The 19824-nt window shown below is 31.1% G+C and overlaps 2 protein-coding genes across 3 annotated transcripts; one reads left to right on the forward strand and one right to left on the reverse strand.

The window, feature by feature from the left end:
• Positions 1–4722: 4722 nt before the first annotated feature.
• LOC110639653 (disease resistance protein SUMM2-like) lies at positions 4723–9772 on the forward strand. Of its 2 annotated transcripts, XR_009149496.1 has the most exons (3): positions 4723–5112; positions 6124–8788; positions 9190–9772. XR_009149496.1 is itself a non-coding variant. In XM_058148546.1 (2 exons), exon 2 carries the CDS (start codon positions 7201–7203, stop codon positions 8413–8415), a length of 1215 nt encoding a protein of 404 aa, XP_058004529.1. In that variant the 5' UTR covers positions 4723–5112; positions 6124–7200; the 3' UTR covers positions 8416–8794. The 2 variants fall into 2 exon arrangements, 1 of the variants encoding a protein (XP_058004529.1); XM_058148546.1 differs by lacking the exon at positions 9190–9772 and having other exon boundaries at positions 6124–8794.
• A 1088-nt stretch (positions 9773–10860) lies between these two features.
• Positions 10861–11508, reverse strand: LOC110639666 (pentatricopeptide repeat-containing protein At1g74900, mitochondrial-like; the record flags this gene model as incomplete). The annotated part of the gene is made up of 1 exon (XM_058154245.1): positions 10861–11508. A coding segment is annotated over one exon (648 nt), but the record flags the coding sequence as incomplete, so codon positions are not given.
• Positions 11509–19824: the final 8316 nt, after the last annotated feature.

A 19824-nucleotide genomic window follows, 5' to 3' on the forward strand; every position in this document is an offset into this window, starting at 1 on the left:
GCTGTGTGATATGATTGAACTGTTGATGTATGGATTGTGAGTATAGAAGTGCGTTTTTAGCCCTTTTGCAGGTTGGGTAGGTCCTAGGTATAGGGGAGACTCTGCCGGATTTTCGGCACGACTTAGGACGTAATTGGTCTTTTCTTTATTTGTATTGAGTCGATTGTATTAAATAAATGTAATATGATTGTCAGTGAGCAGATGACCTTCTTCCTCCGCCCACCGCCAGTAATTTGTCGTCAAGTCCGTGAGTAAAATATTAATTTTAATTATAATTTCGATATTATTATATGTTCAAAGATGCCCATGCATCACTTATATGCATATATTTATGTAGTTAAACTCTAGGCACGATTTATGTTGCATTCATAATCGTTGATGTACCATGGATGTTGTTGTGGTAATTTGGAGCAGCGTGCGTTGGCGTGCGTGTGATGTGGTGTGGACTATGGATAGGACGGGGTAGTCACGCTTGAGTAATTCTGCAGGACGTTCCTTCGAGGGGTAGTCACGGCTTGAGTAATTATTTGGGACCCTCGATTTGGTTATTAAGTGGAAGTCCGAGCTTGAGTAATTACCGGCACCAGTTGGATTTAAGAGAGTCAGATAGGGATCGGCCCCATATGTTATGATTGATACTACAGGGTGTGTGAGTGCTCCAAATTACCTTTTTGATGTTATGATGTGAAAATGTTGTGTATGTTGCATTTCACTCTACAGGTTGCATTAGTTTCAGATAGTTATAGAGATTATAGTTAAGATTGATATTTTACTCTCTGAGTCGAACGCTCACTCCTGTTCAAAAATTTTTACAGGCCACCTGCCTTTTTACCTCGCAGGTTGTTTATCAATATTGTGTAATTTTAATTACTCCTAGAATTTCCGCATGTGTTAGCAGTAATTATTTGAAATTAGTCTGTAATATTATATTCATGTTGGACCTGTAAACTTAATATTTTAAGTCTGTTTGATGGATTGGATGAGGGAGCTGAGCTCCCATTTATTATTATGTTGATGAGTATGTGGAGGGTGAGCTGAGCTCCCCAATGGATTGTTTATTGTGTTTACAGGTCGGGTGAGTCGAAAACTCCCCGTTGGAAAGTCCATTTTATGGCCGGACTCTGTCCGTTTGTTTTCTTGATATTGGGCCCAAATGGGCCTTAGAGTTGGGTTAATGAATAGTTAAGGCTTACTACGGGCCTCGGGGGCTTTAGGCTGGCCCAGGTCCTAGTGCCGGTCCGGCCCATAGGTTGGGTCGTGACAATTGATCGATGCAATTCTTATATATTTTATGCGATTTAAATTATTTAACGTAAATCATAATTGTGTTTTAACTTTTCTTAATTATATAATTATATATTTGGAATAAATACAAAAATTTTACTTGTACATTCATTTCACCTAAATGAACTCTAAGCCTATTTTGTAGAAAAAAGCAAAGGAAAAACAAGTGAGTTTTTATAGAAATAATAATTTTCTTCTAAATTTTTGTCACAAAATAATTTATTTATTTATTTTTATATTTTGAAAGAAAAAAAATATAAGAGAAAATTATTATACTTTTACTATTATATTCTTATTGATTAAATAAAATTATATTGAAAAATAACTATTAAAGAAAAAAAGTACATAAAAGAAAAACAAAAGAATTAATATTGTTTTTTATTTTTTTTTTACCCAATTTGAATGAAAACTAAATGTTCCGATTTTTTGTTAAATAAAGAAATTAATTTTTTAACTTTTTTCTTTCAAAGAAAAAGAAAATCATTTTTCTCTCCAATTTCGTCGCTACAAAACAGACATAAGCAAAAATTTCCCCTTGTGTGAATACAGAAGTTGGACAATGGATGCTAAATTAGAACGAAAGTTTACCACAACAAATGTTTAATTATCTTTAAAATATTTACTTTAAATTAGAATCAAGCGATGAAAAATTAATGATTAAATATTATTACTTGGTTAATATAAATCATTTCAAAATGTTTTTTTATTATTTAGAAAAATTTATGTACCATTTATATTTGTATTAATTTTTAATTTTTTTTTGATATTTTTAAAATATAAATAATAAACGATTGAAATAAAATTTTATTTTTCATATATTATTTGAATATTATTAATTTTATATTTTTAGTTATTTTTATATTTTCATTGAGATATATATATATATATATATATATATATATATATATATATATATATATATATATATATATATATATATATATATATATATTAGTAACTACTACTTTTTCCCTTTAATATTATTATATTAATATTTTATATTTTTTTAACAAATAATGTTATATGCATTATTTAAAAGGATAAAATAATAAATTATATCTAGTGGTCATGAATTTGTAATTTATAGTCATTATTTTATAACTTATGACTATTGAATGGCCAAACTTTGAATGCAAAAATTAGTGGTATAACATTTTTTAATTAAAATTATTTAATGATGGAATTAAATTTATTTTGAATTTTTTTCATCTTTTTTCTTATAAATATTAAATTTATTTACAATTTTTTTTTATTCCTGGTTTCTAATTTCTTATAATATTAAGATGAGAATATTGAATCCAAAGTAGCACCAACTAAAAAAAATAATAACAAGAAAAATATAACTATTTGTATATATATATACAAAGATAAGTTTCCTATTTTAATCCTACATATATTTGTTTTTATCTTTATTTTTTATTTGTCTTTGTTATTTTTTATTTATTTATCATGCTTTAATTTATAGTAATTATTATGTTTTATATTAAATATTTAATTATATTCTTTTTCTTTTAAATATTTTTATTATTGCTAAATGATCCAAAATATTAAATATATTTAATTAATAATTATTTTATTATTAATTTATATAAATTTCCTATTTAATATTTCTTAAACTTTTTACTATTTCATTTCATTATAAAATTAAGAATTATATATTTTAAAATCAATAATGAAATTATATATATATATATATATATAATGAGTTTTGAAAAGAATTAAATAAATTTTTTTATTCATATAAATTTTACTAATTTAAAATACATTATATATAAGACGATATATTAATATTATAAAATTTTTTCTTGAGTTTTATTTTTACAAATGTACACATCAAGCTCATATTTAATCTCTATTTTGTGCTATTAAAATTATCTATTAAAAATTTTAATATAATTAATTATTATAATTTTAAAATAATGAAATATTTTCTAAATATTTTTTCAATCACATCAAAATAAATATTTTTCAAAAATTAATTTTTAATTAATTAAACTTTTTTATTACAATCTCAAATAAAATTTTAATAATAAACTGCGATATTATATGTATCTATACATATAGTGTCTAAATCTATTTTACAACTATGATCATTAGGACATATATGGTAACCCTCAATTAAATAATATTTATTAAAAAAAGTAAATAATAATTGATGGTTTTTAAAGTTGATTAAATATTAGTTATATTTGATATTTAATTATAACTTATATATAAATCTCGCATTTATATATTATATTTATTACTGAAATATATTATATTGTGAATAAAAAAGATATATCTATTGTTAGAGTTCACCAAAATACACAAATTACACTCTCTATATAATTAATATAATTTTTTCCTAAAAGGTTGATAACTATCTTTCAAGTATTCGCTATACAGAAATAATAATTCTTTTTCACTATTTTTTTTTATTTGATTTGAGTTATAGGCATTGAATTGATAATGTGTTGAATATGTTGTTTCAAACAGCCGTATTCTTTCATCAACGTTTTAGGATTAAATGGTCAATTTTAAATATTTTCTTATAATGAGTTAACATTCTTTTTTTTTCGGTTATATAATAATTAGTGATAAAATAACAATTTTGATTTAAATGAATTCTTATTCTTTGTCTATAAAGAGTTGATACATTATGATATTTGAGACACACTACCAAAAAATAAAAAATGTTGTAAATTTTTAATATTTATTAGATTAATAAAAAATAATGATATTAAATTTTATTTTTTTTGAAATATATACATTTTATATCATGAATTTATATAAAGTGATAAAAATTATTGTAAAAGAATTATTTTATAAAAAACATATATCAAATTAATAAAAAAACGTTGCATTTTACAAAAAAATTTATAGATATAGCATTTTTAAAAATAATATAATAAAATATTATTTTTAATTAAGAATAATGTTATATATTTTTATTATTATTTAATTAAATTCATTATTAATAATTTCATACATTTTTATTATATTAATTAAAAAATAATACATTTACATATTTTTTAAAATAATAATATTTTTTTATTAGCCTAATATATTTTCTATAAAAAAATCAATTTATATAAGTTATGAAATAAAATATAAAAACTTTATAAAATTTAAATTATTTTTGTGAATAAAGTAATTTTATTACATTTTAAATGAAATAATCACATAAACTATTATTAATATATGTATAAAAAAAATTAAATGTGGTATTTTAATTAATTATATGATAAATTAATTAAAATTTTATTTCAATTAAATTAAATAAAAAAATCAACTTAATAATAATTTATTTTTATTTAAAATATAATAAAAAATTAAATTAAAAAAATAAAAAGTATAATTTATGACTATTTTCCGTCTTTATCCGTCGAACGTGGAAAAAATTAATATTTAACAAATTTAAATGATTTAAAATGAATAAAGATATAATAGTGTTCACGCTCCTCTTCCATTTTTTATCCCATTTGGCGAGCAGCAGCTCCAAGATTCAAGTAAACTAATCCTGAATCAAGATTCATGTTAGCGAGATTGCTACCCCTCGTGAGATAATATTCATGTGCTCACACCAGCTACCCCTCGTGAGATAATATTCATGTGCTCACACCACCTCCAGCTTTCTCTGTCGTCCCTGCTCAGTGCTTGCGCTAGAGTTGCAGCCCAGGAGCCAGAATTACTACAGCAACATGGTGTCATAGGAATCTCAGCTCTTCTGAAGAATCTTTGCAGAGATGGGAAAAAGAACATTTGAAGAAGATATGTGATGCTTATTATCTTCCTGAATGGTGTTCTGCTGCCGATTATGTTGAAATACTCGAGTCTCTGACTTTTCAGGTAAACAATACTTCCTTTCGAAGAGTGATGAATGCATCTGCTGCTCTTGCTGCAGGCATTTTCCATAGGAAGAGGTGCCCATTCAGTTTGTAAAAGAGCACTTGTTGAAGGAACACATAGAAGTCAATATCTAAATGGATTTTGTTGCAGAAACATAGAAAAATGTTGTCCGAGTTGTTATATAGGAATTGATAAACTTTAATCTGATTTTTATTAATTTGATATAGCTTTTTGTAGTTCTATTTCATTTTGGCATGATTTTTATAAGATATTCTTTTAGAAATTAATGTTATAATATGATTAATTACAATTTCCATTAAAAAAAAAAGGTAAAGGTGTTCTTTATGTGTTTTTCATACTCTGTTTCTCTCATAAAAAACAGAGCATGACTGACTTTATAATTTTAATGGGTTATGTCATGCAAACCACCAACCTACTTCTTGTTTACATGTCTGGTTTTTTTTTTCTAAAGTCCCAACTTCAAGATGCTTTTCTCCTATAAAGCAATACAATGGATTCGCTTTTTCCACCCTTAACTATTTTGGGTTAAATTCTCAGAAAGTTCTCAGAAACGTGTAATGCTTCTAAGTCTTATGTTGTACTACTCTCCTCCAAGTTAAATCTCCAAGTCAATTTAGGTCTACTCCTCTTTTTTTTATTTCTATCCTCTATCCTAACCACTCACCTAATGTGCTCTACTTATCTGATTGGTGTCGTATGTCTACCCTTTACATCACCAAATCACCTCAATCTCCCTTCTCTTAACATGTGCTCTACTTATCTGATTGGTGTCGTATGTCTACCCTTTACATCACCAAATCACCTCAATCTCCCTTCTCTTAACTTATCTTCAATTGACGACACTCCTACCTTTTTCTCTAATACTCTCCTACAAGGCAATATACAACAAAATTTAGATGACTGAAAATTTTAATTTTACTTTTTTTTCCCTTTTATTGTTGTTGGTTTTGCTTAATATTTAGCTGAAGTCTTCCTTTTATCTTGTCGTAGCCATGTCACGTATAGAGACGGCAGCTATTAGCCCCGTCTGGGATGCTATCAAAGGCTCGATCTTTTTTTGTTGCACTCGTGCAGATTACTTTGACGACTTGGCAAACAATCTCAATCACGCAAAACATGATATTGGGCGACTGGAGAAATGGAAGGAGAATGTACTACAGAGGGCTCAAAAAGAAACCAAACCACAGATGGAGCAGAAATACGAAGTGACCGACTGGCTGGACAGAGTAAATCACGTGCAGGAGGATGCAAAGGAGATTATTAAAGAAGCTGACGAAGAAATTCGTAACAAAGCTCTCAGATGGTTCTGTCCCAAGAAGTGCTGCTCCTACAACAGGGTTGGAAAGAGAGTAAGTGAAAAGCGCAGAGAAGTGAATCAACTTATAGAGGCTGGTAAATTTGATGCTGTTGTCGAGAGAAAGTGTGGTGATTTTGTGATCCAGATGCCTGTACCGAAAACTTTTGGGTTGGAATCCAAACTTGAAAAAATCTGGAGATGGATTGAAAACCCAAGTGTGGAAATTATTGGGTTATATGGAATGGGAGGCGTGGGTAAAACCACCGTCCTCAGAAAGATCTACAATAAGATCTGCGAAAAGAGTGATTATGTCGTGATTTTTGTTGAGAGGTCTGAACAGGACCCAGTGAAAGCAGCCAAAGAAGCTATTTGCAAAAAAATTGAAATCTCTCTGGAAAACTGGATAAATAAAGGTGAGGCAATCAATAAGGCGATTTGGAACGCTTTGAGAAAGGAGAAATTTGCTTTGATGTTTGATGGCGTAGGAAGGCAATGGCAACATCAACTCTTGGAAGAAATCGGACTTCATCTGAACGGCAATGGGAATGGGTCCAAAGTCATTTTTACCACTCGGTCAAAAGAGTTATGTGACAGGATGAAAGCAAAAACATTTGAAGTAGATTGTTTGCCACCAGAAACTGCTCTACAAGTTCGTGTCCTGTGTGGGAGAGGACACTCTAAATGTTAATTGGAAGATCCCAAAGCTGGCTGATGAACTTGCTGATGTGTGCAAGGGTTTGCCTCTTCTGCTCACCACTATCGGTCAAGCCATGGCTGGTAAGACCAAACCCCGCGATTGGGAGCGTGCAATTGAAAAATTGAATACTCAGCCGTCATCATTTCCAGATGTTGAGGCTAGTGTCTTACCTGTTCTCAAGATAAGCTATGACAGCTTGAGCACAGATAACCTCAGGAAATGCTTTCTGTACTTTTCGTTGTTCCCAGGAGTTGATAATATTAAGAAAATGGAACTGACTGAACTCTGGATCGCAGAAGGGTTTCTAGATCAATCTAATAGCACGTATGAAGCCAGGGAAGAAGGAGAAGATGCTTTAGGAAGTCTAAAGAGTGCGAGTTTGTTGGAGAGTGGTAAATCAGAAGATTTTGTTAAAATGCATGATGTGATTCAAGCAATGACCTTGTGGCTAGCTCGTGAGGAGGGAAAGGCAGAGGACAAAGTGTTGGTGCGGGAAAAAACACCACAGCTTTCAAAGTGGATTAACGCAGAAAGGATATCATTGTGTGGTGCCAGCTTCGAATCTCTCCCTGAGGCACCTTCTTGCCATCATCTTACAACGTTGCTTCTCAGGGCTACTAATTTGAAGATACTGCCAAGTGAATTCTTTCAATCTATGCCTGCTTTAAAAGTTTTGGACTTGTCAGATAATGAAGGCTTAATTGAGCTACCTGTGGGCATTGGAAATTTGACGAACTTGCGTTATCTAAATTTGTCAGGGACTTGTATAGAAATATTGCCAATGGAGGTTCAGAATTTGAAGAAGTTGCAGTCTTTGATATTGGATAGGACACCGCCCCTGCTAACTATCCCAATGGGCGTGATTTCTAGTCTTTCATCATTGCAGGCTTTTAGGAGGGTATTTGATCAGATTTTGATTCTTAATTCTCCACTAGATGATGAAGTAGAGCTTCTAAAGGAGTTGGAATCCTTGGAACACATAGATGAGATTGGTATATTTTTATCATATGCAAGTTTCGTGCAAAAAGTATTGGACAGTGACACCCACAAGTTGCGAAGACGCATAAAACAGCTGCAACTAGTACAGGGCACAGATCATCCACCAAAACTCTCTCTAAGAGGGATGGAGCATTTGGAGAGACTTGAATTATTGAAGTGCTCGTCCTTGACAGAGGTTGAAATTGTCAAAGAAATAATCAGCAGGAGCCTCAGGGTTCTGATATCAATGTTTCCCCCGACCACCGCTGGAGAAAAATGCAGGAATCGTTTCCCAACCTCCGTATTGTGAGGATCTGCGACTGTCCAATAAAGAACGTGACGTGCCTCCTAAATGTCCCGAGCCTTCAATCTCTGAAATTAAGTGGCTGCAATGAAATTATTGAAGTAATAAGTGAAGATCATGGGCAAGATGTATTCAGAAATCTGGAGAAATTATCATTGAAACGCTTACCAAGTCCATCTACTGCCGACCCCTACAATTTTTTTCCCTTGCGAAGCTAGTTGTATTTGATTGCCCAAACCTACGAAGCCTTCCATTTGATTCCAACAGCGCAACAAAATTAAGACAAGTTAAAGGAAGCGGAAGCTGGTGGAACAATTTGCTGTGGGAGCCGGTTGTCACTAAACATGCTTTCTGCAGAAAATTCAGGGACAAAGATGACGTAAGTCCAACTCTTTACTTTATTTTATTAATATTATAAGAAAATTTTATTTAAATTTAACTATTATGAACTTAATATGTGAATCTCATCCTGTGTGTTATGGTTTGAACTGAGTTTATTATGATATTGAAATTTGATATTAAACTTTCTTTTATCGGTATATTTAATATAAACTCAACTTTATATGATAATGAGTTTAAAATTTATATAAAATTAATTATAATATATATAATAAATATATAAATTTAAATATAAATATTTAATCTAATATTTATTAAGTTTATCTTTGTGAGCTCAAGTTTCCCAAACTTTCTTTTACATGGTCGAACTCAATGTGATTTCCTGATCAAAGTATCATTCTTCTCTTAACGTTTTCTTGTCTATGTGGCTTTTTGTAACAGGTTGCGGAGCTTGTGAAGTCTTACAAGGTTTACAATCCTCACACGACTCCATATTACTATTGCTATAATATTGAAGAAGCCCCGAATGCTTGTGTTATCCAGTAATTATTAGATCTCCCAGAAAATATATATTAGAATGTGAAGGTTCGGTGTTCATCTCCTCTTGTTTGTTGGTGAAGCTCAGGGGATTCTGCGGCTATTAAATTAGCAAAAACAATGGGTTGTGCTTGCGCAGGCAATTGCTTCATCAGTTTTGAAAGAGCCTCCAGTACATAAAGTTTGGGCAATTCAGGCAATTGTGCAGCTGCTCATCTTCAGCCAAGTTACCTTCTCTCATGTAAAAAGGCTAACGCAGCTGCTCATCATCTTGCAAAACTTGGTTTTCTTAATCAACTTCCATGTAATTGACTTCTTGTTTGTCCTGATTCCCTATCTTCTATTTGTATTTTTCATGCTCACATGGCCTCGTAATACATTTTCTTGCCATTCAAAAAAAACAAAAAATGTTGTGACCTTTATATGTTTTATCGAACTTTCTGAATCTTCTTAATTTTAGGCCATCATTGGCATTATGATTATAGCTTATTGTGGTTTATAGTCTTTACTACTTCTATAGTTACAAATATGGCTTCATTATTGCAATATGCATTTTTTAATTGCCTTTTCATTTACTTTTCCTTTTTCTTCCTTTCCATCTCATGGATTGTTTGTGATCTCCATGTTAATTTTGTGGAGTGGGTGATGAAGGCGACTAGACTCATTTAATGATAAGAAGATGAGTCCCATTGGTTGAGATTTGAGATTCGCAAACAAGACCAGTCATTTGTGTGTAGAGGTAAAGCAAGCAAGATAATAGCACATTAGTAAGTTTATGGTATGGGCATTCCAATTTTCAACTAGTAATAGTCCTTTTCTTGTAAATACTTGCCACTGTACACCATGTTTGTTATCATAGTTTATGATGACTTCACATTATATTGTATAGTATGATTACTTTATATGTTTGAAAAGATTGTTCCTAAAAAATAATAATTTTAGATTAACTATCATTTTACAATAATTTTTAAAATCATCAAATTTATTCTCTCATGGAAATGTTATATATTTATAATATATGTTTAACTATTAATTAAAAAAATAAATGTTTCTTTAATTATTATTACTATAATATTATTTATAAATTAATATTTTATTTAAATAAATATTTTTTAATCATTTATATATTTAAAATAATAATAAATACTATTTAATTTTAGTAATTTTTATAAATACTAGTAAATCATCATGTAATATGTTATCTTTTCAAATTTATTAACAGTAAAAGTTATATCATATAATATAATATTACAATATACGATACATTAATAACTGACATTGTACTCAATCCAAATAGGAGATAAATGCCCAACCACTTAGCATATAAAAGAAAAGTAACTGTTGACTTGATTAGTTAGTTTATTGATTTTAGTTCTTGTAAATCTTATTATAAGCCTGTTATATTAAAATTAATACATATATTTCTTGACTTTTGTAAATTAATGGCTTAATTTTGTATTTTGATTTTCTCAATTTAAAGGTCTTTTTGTTCAATTTTTTGTCATTAATCGTTGAAGAAATGATCGAAATATCTCTAAACGTAAATTATTTTTCAATCCTTAGATTATGTGAAAATTAACGTATATATGCCCTCACAAACATTGCACTTATTAGTATATTATAGGTGTCCATATTTGGTAAGCAATCTTCGGTGCCCATCTTCTGAAATAAATCCAACCCCTTCTCAATCTCTCCTGAATCACAGAAGTACCTAATCAAAATATTGTATGTTTGAACATTTGCCTTGCATTCATCATATTTCATTCTCTCCGTAAATGCCAATGCCCTCTGCATTTCACCTGCATGACACAATCCTCTAATCACCAAGTTATAGGCTGTTGAATTAGGGACATAACCCATCTTCACCATCTCCTCGAAAACTAATATGGCATTATCTACATTATCCTTCTTATATAGTACCTGAATCAAAGCATTATAAGTTGGTACAGAAGGGAGTACCCCTTCCTTCACCATCTGATCAAAAACCTTTCGAGCTCTCTTAATCTCACCCGCAACACCAAGCCCATGAATCACAGTAGCGTAAGTAACAACATCAATCTCACATTTCCTCTTCTTCATTTTCAAAAAGAAATCCCAAGCTTCATTAATTTGACCAGCTCTAAAATACCCTTTGAGCATTATATTGTAAGTAGTGAAATTTGGCGTTAGGCCTCTCTCCACCATCTCCTTCAACACCTCTAAGGCTTTTGGTGTCCTCTTAATCAAACATATATAATGTATTTAAAACATATATAATATAATTTATAATTTAAAAAAATGAAAACACTTAAATATTAAATAAGTTTTAAAATTATTTATATTAAATAATATGACAATATAAAATTTTAAGATATCAAAACAATGAAAATGAAGATTTATAATGATAAATTACCTTTTAAAAATTATCCTATTTTCAATTTTATAAATAACTTTTTTTACATTAATCTAATTATATAACTTGGTTATGTAAATTAATATTATTTAAAATATAAAAAATATAATATTAATAAATCAAACTTATTTTTTCTTAAAAAAGTAAAACAATAAAATTTAAATAAATTTAATTCAATGAACTAACTTGTATTTTTTTATTAATTTACTATAATTTTTAAATATTTTTCACTCCTTTATAATTTTAAAATTTATTATTATATTATTTTTTATTATATTACTGATGTCCCAAAATATGTCAAAGAGGGGGGTGAATTGGACTTTAAAAATAATTTTCGGTTCTTGCTCAAAACCTTTGAAAATTGCAGCTAGGTTCAACTAAATTGACTAATGTGAAATATGAACAATACAGCTCAATTGACAAGTTTATTCAAAGATAGGTTATATGCAATCAGTATACTGATCTAACAAATTCTATCAGCATTCAGTAAAGATATCAGTAATCTGGATAAATTTTTAACACAGCAACCAGAGCAGAATATTAGATATCTTAACTGACAGCAAAACAAATAACAAGCAGATTATTTCAGATATCAACAGATTTAGCAGCAAACTAATTTTCTCAGTTTGCAGCAAGGTTATCAGCAAACAATATCAACTTTCATATCAGCAAAGGCATATCAATCACAAAGTTAAAATGCATAAATGTAAAGAGTAAGGGTTGAGAAAATGAACACTGAAATTTTTATAGTGGTTCGGCTTCAACTAGCCTACATCCACTCTCTCAAAGATCCCACTTTGAGTCTTCACTTCACTATTCTTCTCTTTTAAAGGCAAGAGACAAAAGCCCTTTACAAATCTTCTCACCAAAGCTTTTACAAGTAGCTTCACACTTCTACCAAGTGTTATCCCAAACACTTTTCACAATCAAGTTTCAATAGGTGCTTGAATGACCTCTCATAAATGATAATAATGTGTTTAAAACTCACTCTCACTCAATACAATAGAATCTATAAAGAAGAGTTGAGTAAATAAGCCAATGATGAGCAATAAAACACTTTGAGCACTTTGAATGAAAGCTTTTATGATTTTGAACAGTAGAGGGACTTTCATTAAGTGCAAAATGGCCAAAGGTAGGTGTATTTATAGCTTTGGAACGTTTTTTACCGTTGCAGAACTCATTTGAACGTTACAGATACGAATTTCAAGAAAATAGCTGTTATTTTATCGTTTTCTGCGATGTTGTGCAGAGTTGAGACAGTTAGCATACTTGAGAAAATAACAAACCAGTTAGCATACTAAAATAAGTAGTAAACCAGTTAGCATACCAGGAAAACTTTTCTGCATAACTTTTAAAACTATAAAACTTCACACCAAATCATAGTCAAATACTTTTTAGGCCAATAATGATATTTAAAAGAAAAATCATTTGAGGATTTGAAAATAAGCATCATTGACTTTTACTCCTCAATTCTTTTCACAAGTAATCCTATCAATAAAACTTAACTTCTATACTATGTGTACCTTCAATTTTGATTTTCAATGCAGCCTTAGAAGGTAGCCTTTTTTTCTTTTATCTCCTTTGATTCGTCCTGTGTTATCCTTAGAATGTCATCCTTTCTTCAGAAGCACGAATCCATCATAAAATCCTTGTGTCTTTTTCTTTCAGATACACAACACTTAAAAAAATGTTAGTTTGATTCTAGTTGAGTTTTGGTATCATCAAAATCTATGCTCCTTTGAGCTTGTGGGGTCAACAATCTCCCCCTTTTTAATGATGACAAAACTCAATTGAATCACCATGAAAATGTTAATAAGTGTGAGTATGTGTATGAATGTATATGTGAGAATAACTCCCCCTATGTATGTGCTTATATCAACAATTAATCACAAATAACTCCCCCTAAATAAAATATTCATAAGCATTTTCTTAAGGAGTCAAGTGTGACTAAAGATACTAATTACAATATGCACACTAATCACAAACTGTATATCATTCACAAGTTATATCAACAATATGCACACTATAAAGTTATATCAACAATATACTATTCACAAACTATATTAACCATGAGTTATATCAACAAGATTACTCATCCATTTTCTCCCCCTTTTTGTCAGCATCAAAAGATAATGGGAAAAATCATGCACATGTGTATAAATCAAAATTTAGTTTAAGTGCAGTAAATAAACAGTCAAAACAGAAACTGATATAGCAGACTAATTTAAAGTTCAGAAAAACCAAAAGTAGCAAACTATGTAGCAAACTAACAGACAGACTGTTAGACAAAATTCAATCAAAATTCTGTTTATCCTTTCAGCCTAGAGCTTCTGCGGATTGGTTTTGGAGCAGCCATTTTCAGCTTTTTCGGCTTAACAGGTTTATCACTCAAGGTTTGAAGAATTTCAGCAGCCAATTCAGTTCCTGGTGTCAAGGGAATAATCGGCCCAGCTGCTAACTCAGTTGCAGCAGTAGTACCAGATTCTGCTGTGGACTTTTTGCCAGTTTTAGCCTTTTTGCCAGATGGTTTACCAGTTTCCTCTTTTTGCTTGCTTCTTTGTTCCTTTTGGGCTGTTTTTCGCTTTCCTTTTGCAGGAGCAGCAGGAGCAGGGATCTGTGGTTCTGCCTCGGATTCTGAGTCACTCATATCCTTCCCACTTCCTTCTTTGCTGCCTCCATTACCATTCTCATCATTAGAATCATCTTCATCTTTTTCGGCTTCATCTTCTTCCTCTTCTTCCTTTTCTTCCTCTTTCTCTTCTTCTTCTTCGGTTTCTTTCTCTTCCTCTTCTTCTGTTTCTTCTTCTTCCTCCTCTTCTGTTTCCTGTTCTTCCTCTTCTTCTTTTTCTTTTTCTTTTTCTTTTTCTTTTTGAGGAACAGAACCAGTAGCAGCCTTACTGGTTTCTCCAGCCTCAGTGGTTGAAATACCCAAATGAACTTTGATTTTAAACAATTCTTCCACAATTTTGTACATTAACATCAAAGTGCCATCAACTTTAGAATCAAGAGCATTCATAAGAACAGTTTGAAAACTTCTAAATTTCTATAGCTCTCCAAGTTCCATTTCAACAAATTCCCTCAAGTTGCTCACTTCCTCCAAAATTCCTTCAACATTAACAGTACCACTTGCACTATCTTTGGAACTAGCACCTTGTTCAAATCTAAGTTTTCTGCCATCATCATCTTTTTGCAAACTTGTAATTGGGATCATATTGGTCATAAGTTTCTTGGTTTCCAAAGGTATCCCAAAGTCTCTAAACAGACCATTAAGAAGATGGGCATAGGGTAGCTTGTAAGGTGGTTTCCATTTCATGATTTGCTTCAGCATAAAATAGGCAAGATTAAATTCAATTTGGTTCACAATATGCCAAATTATGCAGAGATCAAGGGTACTCAAATAGTTTGGACTGCCAGTTCTAGGATTCAACACATAGATGATAAAACTATGAAGAATTTTGATGTGTTGATAAGCATGGGTAATGCTAGTCTTATCCTTTACTTCCCCTTTAAACACTTCAGCCTCAAAATCTCTTTTATTGAATCCACCAACAGCAAAAACATCTTTGTGAGAACAGATTTTATTCCCACTGTTTGGAATTCCTAGGGCTTTGGCTAATCTAGCAACTGTCACTTCATAGACTTTCCCTTTCATTTTCACCTTAAAAGACTCATCTTTGTCAGAATCATCAACCCTTAAATTCTTATAGAATTCTTGAACTAAATCCACATACACTCCTTCAGTGTCAGAGCACAATTTGTCCCATTTTTGATATTCAAATAAGGATTGTAAAGGAATAGAAACTTCAATAAAAGCAGGCCAGTGGATATACCTTGGCTCATGAAGGGCCCTCTCCATATGCATAACTGGAGCTTTAGAAGTCTTTTTCTTTTTGGTTCCCTTTTCTTGGACAGGCTCACTGGTTCTTTTCTTGGGTGTTTCTTTTGATTTGCCAATTACCAGAGGAGCATCTTTTTGTGGAGGAGGAGACGCAGGAACACTTGCATCAGTGGAGTCCGATGATGAATATGTAGGGATTTTTGCTTTGCCTTTTCCTTTTTCCCGCGCCATAACCAACCTCAGAAGTAAGTTAGGCCGAAATGACAGTGAAGACTGAGATTACAAATTCAACGATGTGAGCAGCCAATATATATATATATATAATCATTCGAAGCATATCAACATACTTTTAGCACAACTGACCACAATGTCATAAAAAAAAATAGAACAGACAGCAAGAGATACTCGGGTTTTTGAGAATCAATGGCAATCGATTTATGATTATATACCACATTTTTACGAAATGTTAATGCCCAAAAAAAATAAACAACTGAGTGCGAAAACAGAATAAACAGAACAGTCCCAAAAAAAAAAATCCAACAGCACATTGTGAAATCAAAACAAGCGAAACAAGCTCAAACAAAATGTAAAACAAGATTCTATTAAAATTTTAGATTTTATACCTGAGATTTGCAGAGACAGAGAGTGCGAATCGATATCAAGCGCAAGAAAAAAATATCCAACAAGAAATAATTTCTTTCGGCAGATTTAGAGAAATAACAGAAATGGAGAATTTGGGGATTTTCTAACTTGAAACAATCGATTTAATCGATTCACAGCCAATGGGTTTCGGAAATATTTAAGAGTAATGAAGGGAGACAATGGTTTGGAAGGTTGCGAATGGAATGGGTTTGCAGATGGAGCTATGACGCGTTCGTTTGGATTTTGGGAGACGAAGCGACGGAAATAGAAGGAGTTTTGAATTTTAAAACTGAAAAGACACAACTGTAGACATTTGCAGAGAATGGGTAGCGTGTAGCAGAGGAGAAGCAGTGAGAAGATTGATGGTTCAGAAAAAAAAAATTTGAGTCTCGCGCTAATTAATGTGTTAAAAGTCCATTTTGCCCTTAAATCTCATAAAGATGCAATGCTCTAAATAGAGGGGTATTTAAGTAATATGGGCTTTAAACATGCAGAGTAGGCGCTTAAAAAAAATAATTTTAGAGTTTTAGTGCAATCAGACCTACTTCCAGTTTGCCAACGAAAAAGTAGGAGCAATGGTAAAGCATTTAGAGATCAAGAAAAGTAGCAAACAGATTAGTATGCCACTGTGATCAATTTCTGCAGATTACTGTTCATATCTGATAAGACCCAGAAATTTTTCATATAGCACTAAAAATATCAGAATGCATTTTTAACACTACAAACCAACTTTTATCACTTCATTTTCATATAGAAACATGAGAATGCATCAAAACTTAATCAAGAGCATCAATCATACCAAGTTCTCTTCTTATTTTGCAGAAAATTTCCTCATTAAGTGGCTTTGTGAAAATGTCAGCAAGCTCTATAATGTTTGTTATCTACCTCTTTACCTTTTTCATCTTTCTCCAATTTAATTGTTGAGCTCATGGGAGTTCCGATACTTTTCATATCCTCCATTTTGAACTTCTTTAGCATATCCTTTATGTACTTGGACTGATTTATAAAAATTTCATCTTTCATTTGCTTAATTTGCAATCCAAGGAAGAAAGTAAGTTCACCCATCATACTCATTTCAAATTCACTTTTCATCATGTTGGAAAATTTCTTACAAAGAGAATGGTTAGTAGCACCAAAAATAATATCATCTACATAAATTTGCACAATAAGCATGTCTTTTCCTATTTTCTTAATGAAAAGAGTAGTATCCACTTTTCCTCTTTTAAAATCATTTTGAAGCAAAAATTTACTAAGTCTCTCATACCATGCTCTAGGAGCTTGCTTTAAACCATAGAGAGCTTTAGTAAGCTTGTAAACATGATTTGGGAAGTGAGGGTCTTCAAAACCAGGAGGTTGAGCTACATAAACTTCTTCATCAATATATCCATTTAAAAATGCACTTTTAACATCCATTTGATAAAGCATGAAATTCTTAAAACATGCAAATGCACACAACATTCTAATAGCTTCAATTCTAGCAACTGGAGCAAAGGTTTCATCAAAATCAATACCTTCCTCTTGGTTGTATCCTTGAGCTACTAGTCTAGCTTTATTTCTAACTACATGTCCTTTTTCATCCATCTTATTCCTAAATAACCATTTAGTTCCAATAACAGAGTGCTTTTTAGGTTTAGGAACAAGTGTCCATACTTTGTTTCTTTCAAATTGATTTAATTCCTCTTGCATAGCAAAAAGCCAATTTTCATCATTTTGAGCATCATCATATGTTTTGGGTTCAAATTGAGAAACAAAAGCAACATTATCAAAATATCTTCTAAGTTGAGCTCTTGTCATCATTCTTTGTGATGGACTATCAAGAATATCATCTTTGGAATGATTTCTATGGTACCTCCATTCTTGTGGAATATCTTGATGTTGAGGTTCCTCAATTTGTAGTTCTTCCACATTTGGTTGAGAGTCATCTTGAATTTCAATATTTGTGGAGCAAGGGAGTTCTTCTTCTTTGTCATTTTGATCATCCTCCACTGGTTCTTTTGATTCAAGCTCATCATTATTCAAACTCTTTGAGTTTAGAATCTACTCAATTTCATCATCATAAGAATCTTTCCTTTGCAAGGAAGTGCTAGTATCATCAAAAAGTATATGCATTGATTCTTCCATGGTCAATGTTTTTCTATTGAAAATCCTATATGCTTTGCTATTTGTTGAATAGCTAGAAATATTCCTTCACAAGATTTAACATCAAATTTCTTGAGATTGCTGTCTTTGTTATTCAAAATGTAACATTTGCAACTAAAGACATGAAAATATGCAATATTGGGTTTTCTTCCTTTCCATAGTTCATAAGGAGTTTTCTTTAAAATAGCTCTAATGGAAACTCTGTTCAAAATGTAGCATGCTGTATTTACAGCTTCTGCCCAGAAATATTTTGGTAAACTGTTTTCATTCAGCATTATTCTTGCCATTTCTTGCAAAGATCTGTTTTTTCTTTCAACAACTCCATTTTGTTGTGGAGTTCTAGGAGCTGAAAATGTATGATAAATACCATTTTGAGAGCAGAAATTTTCAAACAAATTATTTTCAAATTCTTTTCCATGATCACTCCTCAAAGATGTAATGCAATATCCTTTTGCATTTTGAGTTCTTTTGCAAAAAGCTTCAAATACATCAAAGGTTTCATCTTTATGAGCAAGAAAGAAAGTCCATGTGAATCTTGAAAAATCATCAACAATTACAAATGCATATGCCTTGCCTCCTAGACTTCTAGGTGTGATTGGGCCAAAAAGATCAAGATGTAATAGTTCTAATGGTCTAGACGTAGTTACAACATTTTTTGATTTAAAAGATGATTTTGTATGCTTACCAAGTGCACAACCTTTGCATTGAAATTCTTTTTCAAATCTTAGCTTTGGAAGTCCTCTAACAAGGTTCCTTCTAGAAAGTTTAGCAAGTGTACTCATGCTAGCATGTCCTAATTTTCTATGCCATAACCATGCACTATCATCTGAAGTCATAAGGCATGTTTCACAATTTTCTTCAAGACTTTTTAAATCAAGTAGGTAAATATTATCTATTCTAGCACCAGCAAACATGACATTATTTCCATGAATCTCACAATGTATAGAAGTAAAAATAACTTTAAAACCATTATCACATAGTTGACTAACACTTAAAAGATTATACTTTAATCCTTGTACTAATGCAACATTCTCTATGCAAGGATTTTTACCAATAGTTCCACATCCAATAATTTTAGCTTTACTTTTATCACCAAATTTGACATAACCTTCTTCTTTCAAAGTAAGAGAGAAAAACTTGCCTTTATTTCCTGTCATGTGCCTAAAGCAGCCACTATCAATGTACCAATGTTCTGTTTCTAGCATACTCCTTAGCGGACTGAAATCGCTTAATCGTTCTTAGGTACCCAAGCAACTTTGGGTCCTTGAATGTTAGTAACATTAGGTAGGGTTCCTTTAGGCACCCATACTTTCTTTGCCTTAAAGGTTCCTTTCCTAATAGGACAAGCATTAATCATATGACCTTTATGATTAAAATAAAAGCATGTAATACTTGGTTGAGAAAAAGATGTAGCTTTAACAAAAAACTGTTTGTATTTTTCATACTTCATAAATCCATCATAACCAATTCCAGATTTTTCATTTGTGGATCTTTGATTCCCAAGAAGTATATCAAGTGTTTCTTTTCC

Source organism: Hevea brasiliensis, chromosome 1, assembly GCF_030052815.1.
Source record: "Hevea brasiliensis isolate MT/VB/25A 57/8 chromosome 1, ASM3005281v1, whole genome shotgun sequence".
In the NCBI taxonomy this organism is placed as follows: Eukaryota; Viridiplantae; Streptophyta; class Magnoliopsida; order Malpighiales; family Euphorbiaceae; genus Hevea; species Hevea brasiliensis.